At 40.7% G+C, this 14356-nt stretch overlaps 1 protein-coding gene across 2 annotated transcripts in view; it reads right to left on the reverse strand.

Annotated features, from left to right (window-relative positions):
* The window catches only part of TPK1 (thiamin pyrophosphokinase 1), a 412744-nt gene that overhangs the window by 201817 nt on the left and 196571 nt on the right, over positions 1 to 14356 (reverse strand). For both annotated transcript variants that reach the window (XM_033930308.1, XM_033930309.1), the window contains one exon: positions 11479 to 11551. In XM_033930308.1, the coding sequence (XP_033786199.1) occupies positions 11479 to 11551 (73 nt within the window). The remainder of the gene's footprint in view (positions 1 to 11478; positions 11552 to 14356) is intronic.

A 14356-nucleotide genomic window follows, 5' to 3' on the forward strand; every position in this document is an offset into this window, starting at 1 on the left:
GTTTGTATGCAAGGGCGTTAAAGATTTTATAGACCTCCCCGGTAGCGCGTTTATTAATAAATGACACCATTACTGAGAGTTTTCCGATAGAACGTGGAACTTGGCAGGGATGTCCGTTGTCCCCACTTCCTTTTTTGCTTTTATCTAGATAGAGCCTTTTTTAAGAACCGTACAGCGGGATCCTGCTGTGACAGGGATGACATTTGCTCACCATACTGTAAAGGTTTTGGCCTTTGCTGATGATTTAATATTTACTCTGACACAACCTTTCTCTTCCTTACCTACTCTTTTACAATCTCTGGAAGAGTTTTGGTTTTATTCGGGGTTCACATTGAATTATTGTAAATCTAAGGCCTTAGCTATTCCAATAGCTCTTCAGGATACTTGGGAGGGGACATTTCCCTTTTCTTGGGCCCCCACGGCACTCAAATATTTAGGGGTATGGCTACCTCGTGATTTGTCCACTCTATATATCTGTAATGTCTTGCCGCTATTGGAGGAAATGAGGTGGCAATTTAAAATATGGAAGACTTTTCCTTTATCAGTTGCAGGGCGGGTGGCTTTGTATAATATGGTATTGTTTCCAAAATGGCTATATCGTTTTCAGGTTTTACCACTGTTATTAACGCATGCTTATAATCTACAACTCTCCAGCCTGTTGCAATCTTATCTTTGGGGGGGGGGGGGGGCAAGAAACCGTGCATGACTATTCTGTGCATGTGTCAGCCTAGGGAGAGGGGAGGTTATGGCTTGTTGAATATTCGTTGGTATGCCCTGGCATGCAAGATGAGACATATTAATGATTGGTTTCGAGGTACATCTTATTTTTCTGCAACTCAGGTAGAGTTGTCCATTTTAACTCCTTATCATATTAGTTATTTATTACATGTTTCAGCCCCAGCTCGTTTTAACTCCTTATCATATTAGTTATTTATTACATGTTTCAGCCCCAGCTCCGCTCCATGGTGGCAAACTATCCATTTTTTGCCCCTGCAAAACGGATGTGGAGATGGGTTTGTGCTTGTTTAAAGCGGTCCTCTCTGATTTCTCCATACCTCTCGATACAGGGGAATTGTGACTTTGTCCCAGGTTTACAGAATCCCCCTTTTCGGAGGTGGGCATCCCAAGGACTACAATATCTTTTTCAATTGTATACGGAAGAGGGGACATTGGCATCCTTTCGCTCTTTGCAACACTCCTTTGGTCTGTTGGAGGTGGATCTGTTTGCTTATTGGCAGATCCACCATTATGTACAATCATTACCAGGAATTCACTTAATGGAGGACTGTCGGGAAGCTATCTCTGAGATGTTCAGTTTTTCAGCTCAACAGTTGATTCCCTTGCGATTTCAACATGTGGGACTTCGTGATGTGCAACCAGGTATTAATTTGGAAATCCTAGCTGCTTCCTGGTCAGAGGACCTGCAGTGTGAGATTATGGCTTTGCAAATACAAAAGACTTTGAAGACTTCACGGAAGTTATCATCCAATGTTCTTCATTGGGAACTTCAGCTTAAGTTCCTTCTCAGGCTGTATATTCCACCCCTGAGAGCACACAGGATGGGAATTACCCAAGTACACAATTGCCCTAAATGTGCACAGGCTCGAACTACACTGGGACATATGTTTTGGTCCTGTCCTCGTATTCAGCACTTTTGGACTTGTTTGGGGTGATATACAACTTCTTTATGGGGCAGACATTGGCTGCCTACACCCAGAGCACTATTTGGGTATTATCAAATAGCGTGTCCTAAACCTAAGGGTATGTCGGGTTTTGTAGCCCGAGTGATGTTGTTGGGCAAAAAAGCCATTCTGACTCATTGGCTGTCCACTGACCCCCCAACCTATAGTCACCGGAGATCTCTAATGCTCTTTCAAGCTTCCTTGGAGCGTACACATTTTGAAGCATTGGATGGTGGTCTGGGACGTCGTTTCCGGATCATTTGGGAGCATTTTTGGATGGATCTTACTCCTCATGCCAGAAGTCGTCTTTTGAATGTTTGATTTAGTGAGGTAAATGTTTTGAACCCTCACACTTTGGGTTTATAAGAGGGTATGGGTGGGGGGGAGGTGCTTAGGGTTTATAATGTGCGAACTTATATGAAAATTGTTTTATGTTGTCATGTTTATATGCTTCCACTTTGTTAAATAAACATATTTTACTAAAAATGTGGCCTGCACTCATATTTAAACATATGCAACATTTAGTTTAAACTCACCGTGGAATTAAATTTATAATAAATCTGAAGGTACAGTGCTGGCCGTTGAGCTCTCTGTAGAGAAACTGTGGCAAAAACCTGGTGAAGAAACTGAATGCTTGTTTCACATTGCCTGTACTTCTGAACAGCTAGTGGCACAACTGTAATACCGCTGAAATTTTTTTTTTTTTTTTTTTACTGGAGCCATGAATGGCAAGGTATCTTTTTCATCTTGCTTTGTATTCTTCATATTTGTCTAAAGTGCACTTTAATTCACTCTTTACAGGGTATGAAGTTTCTAAAGCATGAAATTAAGAATATTAGACGCTGAGGATGAACTGGTGGCTCAGTGCTGTGCATTACTACGTGGAGGGATCTGGGGCAGATTATTCATTCCATGTGTCAACCAAGGCTGGGGATGCTGTGGATGGGAGGGAGTCACAGTGATAGAGCAATAGCTGTAGCAAGTTGTTGGATTTTAGAGTTATGATTAGTGTCCAAAAGGAATCTGGGTGCATGAACCTCTGAGGAAGGCTATTTTTGCAATAACTAGAATAAAAAGTTAATTGAGAAGGATATCAAATGGGTGACAAATCCCCCAGGGAGTTGTGAATAAAGGCTAATGTCATCAGACCTCAGATATGTTTCAAATTCTGTTAAAAATCCAAAGGAGAAGAAAATACATTTTAAAATAATATTAGATGCTAATCAAATTATTACGTTACCTAGATCATGGATATCAAACTCACTTCATTGCCAGGATGCACTGGGACAAATGTACTTGAACAGGACAGTTTTAAAAGACTTGTTAAGCATAAAGAGGGGAATTCGGTAAAGGTCACCCAAAGTTAGGTGCTGGGATGATGAAAGCTACGCGTAAATTCTGTGATGGTAAGAATATTGTTCTTTTTAACATTCGCGGATGATATAAAAATCTACAATACAGCAGAAACTCCTGATGGTGTGGATAACATGAGAAAGGACATAGTGAAGCTTGAGAAATGGTCTGAAATTTGGCAGCTAAGATTTAAGGCTAAAAATGCAAGGTCATGCTTTGGGCTGCAAAAACCTGAGGGAACGGTACAGTTTAGGAGGTGAAGAATTTTTGTGCACGAAAGAGAAGCGGGACTTGGGTGTGGCCAAACAGGTGGAAAAGGCAACAGCAAAAGCTAGGTTGCTTGGGAGAGGAATTGCCAGTAGTAAAAAGGAGGTATTGATACCTCTGTATAAGACTGATGAGATTTCATTTACATAAGAACATAAGAATTACCGCTGCTGGGTCTGACCAGTGGTCCATCGTGCCCAGCAGTCCGCTCACGCGGCGGCCCTCTGGTCAAAGACCAGCGCCCTAACTGAGACTAGCCCTACCTGCATGCGTTCCGGTTCAGCAGGAACTTGTCAGACTTTGTTTTGAATCCCTGGAGGGTGTTTTCCCCTATGACAGACTCCGGAAGAGTGTTCCAGTTTTCTACCACTCTCTGGGTGAAGAAGAACTTCCTTATGTTTGTACAGAATCTATCCCCTTTCAATTTTAGAGAGTGCCCTCTCGTTCTCCCTACCTTGGAGAGGGTGAACAACCTGTCCTTATCTACTAAGTCTATTCCCTTCAATACCTTGAATGTTTCGAACATGTCCTCTCTCAATCTCCTCTGCTCAAGGATGAAGAGACCAAGTTTCTCTAATCTTTCGCTGTACAGCAACTCCTCCAGCCCCTTAACCATCTTAGTTGCTCTTTTCTGGACCCTTTTGAGTAGTATCGTGTCCTTCATGTACGGCGACCAGTGCTGGACGCAGTACTCCAGGTGAATATTGTGCACAATTTTGGAGTAGGATGGAGTCAGTCCAGAGGAAGGCTACTTAAATGGCTACTTAAGGCAAACGAGGACAAATTTCAAGATCTCAATATGTATACTTTGGAGGAAAGGCAGGAGAGGGGAGCTATGATAGAGACATTTAAATAACTAAATGGCATAAATACACGAGGCAAGTTTCTTTCATGTGAAAGGAAGCTCCGTAATGAGAAGGCATAGGATGAAGTTAAGTGATAATAAGCTCAGGAGTAGCCTACAGAAATGATTTTTTAAAGAAAGGGTAGTTGATGCATGGGACAGTCTCCTGATAGAGGTGGTAGAAACAAAAAATGTGTCTGAATCCAAGAAAGAGTGGGACAGGTAAGTGGGATCTCTTGAGGAGATAGTGAATGCTGTGGATGGGCAGACTAGATGGGTTATTTGGCCTTTATCTGCCTTCATGCTTCTCTACTGGCCAATCATACAGCTATTACTTGCAAGTTAGGTCCACAAGATCATATGCCTTGCAAAGTGATATGGAGACTCAATCCTGAAGTGCTTACAGATGGCAACTTAATAGAGAAGAGACACAGGAATGCTATGAAGGCATATATCCAAAGAACTATCATTGTACAGTATATGTAGCTCATGATAAAAAGGAATGCAATAGAGAAAAGAGTTTGTTGGACTCAGAAATAAAATTGTTATGGTAGAACCCATATCCGTGAGTTGCAATCTCTATGCATTCCTCCTCACCCCTATTGTGCCTAAAGGACCCTCAGCCATGGAGAAGAATCTTCACAGGCCTGCTCCAAGGTCTTTCGTCTACATGATCTCCTCTTCTGATGTGATACATTATGAAGGAATGTAGCAGAATAAAGGAGCTGAACAGGCATGTGAAGATTCTTCTCCATGGCTAAGGCTCTTTAAAGTACAATAGGCGCAGGGAGAAAGGCATAGAGATGCTGACCTGGCATAGTAACCGCAGGTGTTTTCCTACTGCAGGAGCAAAGCTTTTTACCACTCCCAGAGGGCAATAAAAAGTTTTAACCCGATAACCGTGGTATACACTTTAATTTTTTTTCCCATTACTGCAGATTAACTGCGAGAATCTAACCCCATGTCATTCTCTAATGATGGTCATACAAATGTGCAATCGTATTAAATTTATACACTTTTAATAATCATTTCACCTTTTTTAGGATCCTCAGAATCAAGCACAGTAGTCCTTCATAACTTCATAGAAAAACTGCTCAAATTGTCATTGATCCTGTTTTTTTGTTTATCTTTACTCATAATATTAGTATAAATACTTTTCTCTTTTGTTATTTAAATAATATTTAAAACGTCCCCAAATCAGACACTTATCTTAATGAGAAAGGATACAGAATTACTTACAAAAATTTACCGAAAACCGGCAGAACAGAATACATTGTTACAATTTCACAGTTTCCATCTGTATTCACTGCGATATAACTTGCCAGTGGGGCAATTCCTAAGAATACGGAGAATATGTTCCACTATGGAATTATACCAGAAAGAAGCCAAGATCTTACAACAGAGATCGTTAGGTAGGAAGTATCCAAAATTGGCAAGCCAAGATTTTACAACAGAGATCGCTAGATAGGAAGTATCCAAAATCGGCAAGCCAAGATCTTACAACAGAGATCCCTAGATAGGAAGTATCCAAAATTGGCAAGCTAAGATCTTACAACAGAGCTCACTAGATAGGAAGTATCCAAAATTGGCAATAAGAAAGGCCTATTTGAGGGCACAATTTGCACAAAGAGAACTATTGCTACAAAATGCAGAACGAGATCAAGTAGAAGAAGAAAAATTAGTCTGCGTGCTTCCATTTAATAAAATAGGTCAACAAATGAAAGTCATGATCTTAAAACATTGACATATCATTCAATCGCTACTTGATGAATTTACAACACCGCCAACAATAGCATACCAGAGAAATACAAATATTGGTGAAATAATAGCAAAAAAATAGATATGCCATTAGAGATAAGGGCACTTCAGTACATTCACATAAAGCTTGTGGAACTTGTCAATGGTGTCAGTATATCATAGAAGGATATGAATAGATAGTACCAACAAAGAGGGAAATCATTAGAGCTAAAACATCAATAACATCAATAACCTGTAAAAGTAAAAACATAATTTATATGATACAGTGTCCTTGTAACCTTATTTATATAGGGAGAAGTAGTAGACTAGTTCAAATTCGAATGAACAAGCATAAATCAAAAATAACTATGGGGACATTACAAGCCCCCTTAGTTCAGCACTGGGTGGACAAAAATTCAAGTGATGAATAATAGATCAAATAATAGAAGGGTGGTAATTGTGACAAGTTCCTAAATTATAAAGAACACAAATTGATTTTCACCTTACAAACAGTAACTCCTAAAGGGTTAAATTTAGAAATTGAATGGACAACTTTACTGTAAACTTGAAAGATCGTATAGGATTTGTATGTTATATGCTATGCTAATTAATATAGAGAAAAGACGAAGTGAACAGCAGCAAATAGTGGGCAGTATGAAAACGTAGGATGCCCAATCAGAGCACTTGAATAAACCGACGTCGCAGTGTATTCTGAATAATAACATTTGAAAAAACGCTGCCACCATCTTGTCCAGCATAAATAGCAGGCTTGATGGTGGAACATAATACCACAAGGTAAGGGCTCCTTTTACTAAGGTGCGCTAGCAATTTTAGCGCGCGCTAAATGAAAAATATTAATGCAAGCTCTATGGAGGCATTAGCATTTAGCGTGTGTGGTATTGTAGCACGCGCTAAAACCCTTAGCGCACCTTAGTATAAAGAGCCCTAAGAGAATGAATAAGCTTACTGTAATAAATTAAAGTTAGATTATACAACATAATCATAATAATAAACAGGGCAGAGTGTAGTAATTCTGTATATTTTTTATGCTTAGGGGATAGCCTTGCTACAGCTGAGGAGGTCAAACATGTTGGCAAGTCCCGAGCTGACAGAACTTTAATATATGATAAGTGCCTGATTTGGGGGTGTTTTAAGTATTATTTAAATAATAAAAGATGAGAGCCAGTCAGCACGGCTTCAGGAAAGGGAAGTCATGCTTGACAAATTTACTACAATTCTTTGAAACAGTAAACAAACATATTGATAACGGGGAACCAGTGGACATAATATACTTGGATTTCCAGAAAGCGTTTGACAAAGTCCCACACGAAAGACTTCTCAGGAAATTACAAAGCCACGGAATAGAGGGAGACATACTACGGTGGATAGGCAAATGGCTGGAAAACAGAATGCAGAGGGTGGGCTTAAATGGGAAGTTCTCAGACTGGAAAAAAGTGACTAGCGGTGTGCCCCAGGGCTCGGTTCTTGGGCCCATCTTATTTAATATTTTCATCAACGACCTAGAAGATGGAACATCCAGTGAGGTCATCAAGTTTGCAGATGACCCGAAGTTATGTCAGGCAATCGGATCACAAAAGGATAGTGATGAACTACAGAGAGATTTGAGCCAGTTAGAGAAATGGGCAGAGAAATGGCAGATGAAGTTTAATGTGGAAAAATGCAAGGTAATGCATTTGGGCAGAAAGAACAAGGAGCACGAGTATAGAATGTCAGGTGCAACTCTGGGTAAGAGCGAACAAGAAAAGGACCTGGGGATACTGATAGATAAGACTCTGAAACCGTCGGCACAATGCGCGGCAGCGGCAAAGAAAGCAAATAGAATGTTGGGCATGATAAAGAAGGGAATCACTAATAGATCAGAGAAGGTCATAATATAGAGCAATGGTCAGACCACACTTGGAATACTGTGTCTAACACTGGTCTCCCTACCTAAAGAAGGATATAAAACTGCTGGAGAGGGTGCAGAGGCGAGCAATGAAGCTAGTTAAAGGTATGGAAAACTTGAACTACAAAGAACGACTTAAAAAACTGGGACTGTTCTCCCTTGAGAAAAGGAGACTGCAAGGGGATCTGATTGAGACTTTTAAGATAATAAAAGGAATCGACAAGATAGAGCAGGATAAAAAGTTATTTACGATGTCAAATGTGACCAGGACAAGAGGTCATGGACTGAAGCTCAGGGGGGACAAGTCCAGGACAAACGCCAAGAAGTTCTGATTCACGCAGCGAGTGATGGACACCTGGAACGCTCTCCCGGTAGAGGTTGTGCGGAACCCACAGTTCTTGGTTTTAAGGGCAAGTTAGATGCACATCTCCTCGAAAGATGCAAAGAAGGATATGGGTGACTAACCTTTTTTTGTTCGCCAGGTTACACCTGGCTGGGCCTCCGCGAGAGCGGATTGCCGGACTTGATGGACCTAGGGTCTGATCCGGAGATGGCAGTTCTTATGTTCTTAAAAGTATTTATACTAATATGATGAGTAAAGATAAACTAAAAAACAGGATCGATGACGATTTGAACAGTTTTTCTAAGAAGTTATGAAGGACTACTGCTCTTGATTCTGAGGATCCTAAAAAGGTTGAAATGATTAAAAGTGTTTAAATTTAATATGATTGCATATTTTACAAAGGTGTGCTAGCGTTTTTAGCACACGCACTGGATTAGTGTGCGCTACCCGAAAAACTACCACCTGTTCAAGAGGAGGCGGTAGCGACTAGTGTGCGTGGCATTTTAGCATGCGCTATTCCGCACATTAAGGCCCTAACGCACCTTTGTAAAAGGAGTCCTTAGTTTAGATCTTGACTGCAATCAGAGACTATATTGCCAAACTTATATATTCTCTAATGATGATCATTCCAGCTGTGAACTATTCTTTAATGATTTTATCCTTACCTTAGCATCTCTAAGCATTTATGCTCATACTTAATGACTTTAGAGCAGATTTTAATGGAATCCCCAACCCCCCAGGACCACCCTAAAGAAATTAAAATCTCCCAGAAAGCTGGGCGAGGTGCATTTTCCTAACTTTAGATATTATCATATAGCTTATATGTTACAACAAGGATTTGGTGGTTTACTGAAGACATTACTGGAAATACCACCTGGATGGCTTTCATTTGAAAATGAATTTTTCCATCCACCATTACTGCAACCTCTTACTGGAACATCACTCCTGATTAAGTTAAAAAATCATCCCACCACTGTCTTGGTTTATCATTGGCACATTTTAAAAAACATTCTATTACCAATATTAGATGGTGCATCAATGACAAATTGGGTGTGAGGGAGGGAATTTAGAGAAATTGCTTAATTATAAGGAACAAAAGTGGGTATTTGAATTGAACTGTGTTTGTTCATCATGACTTAATGAAGAATTAGAATGGATGACATTAGTCTTAGTCTGACGTCAGACATAGAAATATGTTGATCTGGTTGCCACTGGGGTTTTAAATCCCCAATGTAAGACATGGTCATCATTATTGGAGGCTTGAAGAATGAAGTTTGTTAAATTTTGAGCGTGTGCAATTGAGATCGAATATGCTTTATAAGTTTGGATTCTGACATTTTTGCTTTTTACAGGTACCTCAATCCTGACACAATACTCCCTAAATAAAAACATAGTAACATAGTAGATGACGGCAGATAAAGACCCAAATGGTCCATCTAGTCTGCCCAACTTGATTCAATCTAAAAAATTTTTAGCATTTTTTTTTCTTCTTCTCCTTAGCTATTTCTGGGCACGAATCTAAAGCTATGCCCGGTACTGTTCTTAGGTTCCAACTACTGAAGTCTCCATCAAAGCTCACTCCAGTCCATCTACACCAGTGGTTCTCAACCCTATCCTGGGGGCCCCCCAGCCAGTCGGGTTTTCAAGATATTCCTAATAAATATGCAGGAGAGAGATTTGCATACCTTTCACTTCCATTATATGCAAATCTCTCTCATGCATATTCATTACAGATATCTTGAAAACCTGACTGGCTGGGGGGCCCCCAGGACAGGGTTGAGAACCACTGATCTATACCCTCCCAGCCATAGAAGCCCTCCCCAGCCCATCCTCCCCCAAATGGCCTTATACAGACATAGACCGTGCAAGTCTGTCCAGTACTGGCCTTAGTTCTACAATATTTACTATTATTTTTTGATTCTAGATACTCCGTGTCCATCCCACACTTTTTTTTAAGCTCTGTCACCATTTTCCTCTCCACCATCTCTCTCGGGAGCACATTCCAGGCATCCACCACCTATCTGTAAAGAAGAATTTCCTTACATTGCTCTTGAGTCTCCCACCCCTCAACCTAAAATTATGTCCTCTGGTTTTACCATTTTCCTTTCTCTGGAAATCACTGTGGCATACTCTTATCTTGCTCTGCTTGCTTCCCTCACCCAGTTCCCATAGCACACTTTCATGTTGCTCCGCCTCTGCTTATCCCCATAGAACACTCAGCTTGCACTCCCCCAATCATCACAGTACTCTCACCTTATTTTGTTCGCACCCTCACTCCCATCCCCATGGCATACCTGCCTTCCCATGCTTGCTTCCCCATATCCTCAAGGAACTCTCATTTTCTCTGTCCTCCACCCCATCTCCATGGCACACTAATTTGCTCTCATCCCCATGGCACATACTCCATCGGCACTCCTTATTGTCTCCCCTATACATCGAGCTGCTATCTCTTCCTTTGCTAGCCAAGACTCAACTGTTTATGTGAACCACAGAGTTGTATAGAGGTTCGTGTAGTTCACATAAACAGTTGGGTAGGTCTTAACTGGCAGATGAAGAAGTAGCCAATGTGTAATGCTTAACTTCGTCTTCCTCTTTCTGCAAGGAAGAGAAGAAAGAAATTGAAAAGAGAACTGATGCCAGCATCTTCACAGAACTTTATGTGTCGTGCGGAGGTGGGGAAATTAACACAAATTCTGAATTCTCCTAGGAGTAATCAATGTGTAATTGTGAATATTTAAACGATTTATAATGTGTGTTTATTTGCTTCTTTTTTTCTGAAATTCTTGAGTTTTTGTTAAAAGGTTTAAAAATCAAAATAAATTAACATTGATGCAAGAAAGTGTGCTTATTAAAGTTCATTTCCCAGCAAAGAATACATATACCTTTTTTAAAATCATAATAGGTCATATTGTCCAGTGTTCTCCCCAGAAATTTTTTCCAGCCCCCCCCACCCCTGCGATCCGGCACCCTCCGCTCGCGTCGCACCCCCTCCTCGCCGCGATCCGGCATCAAAAAGGCACCCACCCAATCACATTTCTTATCCCCATTTGGAACCCGCACCGGCACCAACGCACAGGACATGCTGGTGCCGGTGCCCAAAGATCTGCCTCCTTCGCGCTGGGCCTTGAGCATCTGCACATGCTCAAGGCCTTCAGGTTCCCGTTCTCTCCGAGATCCTCGGAGATCTGAAGGCCATGATTTGATGGGCGGTCATCTAAATTAATCGGGTGGAGCGCCCGGCTAAAAGGCCCTAGGGAGAACACTGTTGCCTGTAAGAGTGCTTATGAAGCTAGCTCCAAAACAAGCCACAACATTAGTTCTTTTCTAAGCCGATATCTTAAATTACCTTCATTTTGTAATACTCCTTGACATCTGACCTTATGGAATCAAAGTCTCCACTAATGTAATCAGGCAAGAATCTGAAAGAAACAAATGAATATCATAAGTTTAATTATTAGAATTGCAATCTTCCCTGATTCACCGTTTCTGTCCTCCCATCTAGGCTTACCCTATTTCTCTTTCCCTCCCTCCCTATATTGATCTGTTTCTTTCTCTCTCATCTCCCATTTCATCATGTGGCATCATTTTCCTCCCTCCCGTTACACCTCCACTGGGTTATGCTACTAAACAATGAATGAAGATGTGCAGGACCATGGCTTCCTTAGCTCTGCTATTGCTTAATGTGCTACCCTGCTTTCTCCGATCAACTTCTGAAACCACACATGTAGCAGTAGCTGTGGTCCCATACATCTTCATTGATTGTTTATTGACATGGACCTAGTGGAGGTACAACAAGGAGGGAAATTATGCTGCATGGGCCTGGCAGGGGAGAGAGAATGAAATGGGGTTATACACGATGAGTAGTTAAGCAGAGAGAGAGAAAAAAGATAGCAATGAGAGAAAGAGAAGGCAATACTGGATATGATGAGGTAAAATAAGAGACAAGGAGGCAATACTGAATAGGAGGAGAGAGACAGCAGAGAGAGGAAATGGAAGAGAGAGGAGGTAGAAGAGAGATAGATAGGGACAGTTATGGATGACTGAAGATATAAACAAGAGCAATGCTGAATGGGGCAGGGAAGAGAAGCTTGCTGGAGGGAAGGAGAGACAGAGAAAATAATAGATGGGGGAGAAATAGAGAATATGCTGGTTGGCAGCTGGACAGACGAGGAATGTAGCAGATACACAGCAGTTCTGGGTGTGGGGAAAGAGGCAAAGCTAAATGTTGGAGGGAAAGGAGGTGAGAAAAAGGAGGGAAGAAAAAGAGACAACAGCAATGTTGCATGCCAGGAGCAGAGGCACACAGACAGACAGACTGGAGCAATCGCTGGATGGTGGAGGCAGGGGAGAGAGACAGAAAGGAGATACTGGATGGTGGTGGGAAAGGAGAGACAGAGAATATGCTGGCTGACAAGTGGTGGGGGGAAACAGCGACCTGCTGGCTGGCAGGTGGGGGTAGGGGAAGAGGGAGAGACAGATAAGATGCTGGATGGCAGAGTAGGGAGATGATGCTGGATGGCAGGGGTGAGGATACTGGATGACAGGGGGATAGAGGACAGAATTAGTGAAAGACTGGGGAATAAGAGGAAAGAGAATTGGATTATCAGAGTGAGGAAAAGAAATGGAAAGCTGTAGGTAGATATGGTTAAAAGGAGATTGAAGACTGGAAAATCTGCATGAAATCTAAATAAATAGGGCAGAAAAATGGAAGAAACAGATCAGTTTTAGAGTTAGATGTAATGAAGGAGGTAAAAGAGACAGGAGAAATAAATGACAAATGGACAGGAGACTCTTGGAAAGAAAATTAAAAGAAGACAGGAAAGCAGTAATCAGACACTGGAGCCAACACATTTAGAAAAATTAAATGGACAAACAGCAAAGGTAGAAAAAAAATGTTTTAATTTAGGATTACATAATGTGGTAGCTATGTTAGTCCACTTTAAATGTCAATAAATATTTAAATAAGAAAATAAGGTGGCACTTTTTTATTGGAGTAAATATATTTTTACTAACTCTGAAAACTAATTAAAAATATAGGGCTCTTTTTACAAAGCTGCGCTAGCGGTTTAACGCACGTAATAGCGTGCGCTAAACCGCCGGCCGTGCTAGCCGCTACTGCCTCCTCTTGAGAAGGCTGTAGTTTTTTGGCCTGCGCAGGGGCCTGCCTATTGCGAGCTATCATTGTTTTTTTACACGAAGGCCCTTTTTGATGTTCTCCTGAAGAAACTCAGTTGTGAGTGAAATGGAGACACTCCGTAGAGCAAGTTAGGCACCATCTACGAAATCAAAAACACCAGATTATCCAGATCATTCAGTCATCTCTAATTGAATTCCTAGACATTCATATATAGCAATGGTAGAAAGCCTAAGGAACCCATGAATACTAATTAAGTGACTTTACAATAAGTAGGTGATTGGGATTATGAAAGAAAGTCTAGGGGCTCCTTTTACAAAGGTGCGCTAGTGTTTTTAGCACACACACCGGATTAGCGCGTGCTATAGCTTGCGCTACCTTAGACACTACCGCCTGCTCAAGAGGAGGCGGTAGCAGCTAGCGTGTGCTAAAACCGCTAGCGCACCTTTGTAAAAGGAGCCCTAACACTCTATAAAGGATAAAAAATAAAACAAAAGAAATATGAATGAAGAGTGTAGCCAATACATAGGGGGATTACTAAAAAAACAATGATAGCTCGCAATAGGCAACTTTGATAAAGATTAGTTCTTAATATCAGATTGCCGCAAGCACTTGAGTTTAATATATCCCCAAACAAGGTTTAAAATCTAGGTGTTCTAGTGATTTCTATTATTAAGATCTTCACAGAACATTAAATAATACATTAGGGAAAAAGAAAAAATAAGAAAGGATTTTGCCTTATTTATCAACTTTTTGTACAGGCATACGCCTAAGCAAACCACACCTCTAATTCATCTCCTTGGAATTTAGGCAAACAGCAAACCAACAGTATAGAAAATAGGTTTTAAAAATGGTGATTTGAATGTTTTGGCAATTTAACTGTCCAAATGCCACTTTATGCTTTTTTTGAACATTTATCTGTTTTGAAAATGAGCCCAATTGTATCTTTTCTAATATACACTCCCAACTTTATTTTTTTAACAGGTTTGGAATACATACATACAAAGTAAAGGTCTGAGTTATAAAATCTAAAGCAAAAAAATAATTTTTAGAAATTTAGAAAATAAATTATAAAGGAAAACCATGAAAA

The sequence above is a fragment of the Geotrypetes seraphini genome, chromosome 2, assembly GCF_902459505.1.
Source record: "Geotrypetes seraphini chromosome 2, aGeoSer1.1, whole genome shotgun sequence".
Taxonomy (NCBI): domain Eukaryota; kingdom Metazoa; phylum Chordata; class Amphibia; order Gymnophiona; family Dermophiidae; genus Geotrypetes; species Geotrypetes seraphini.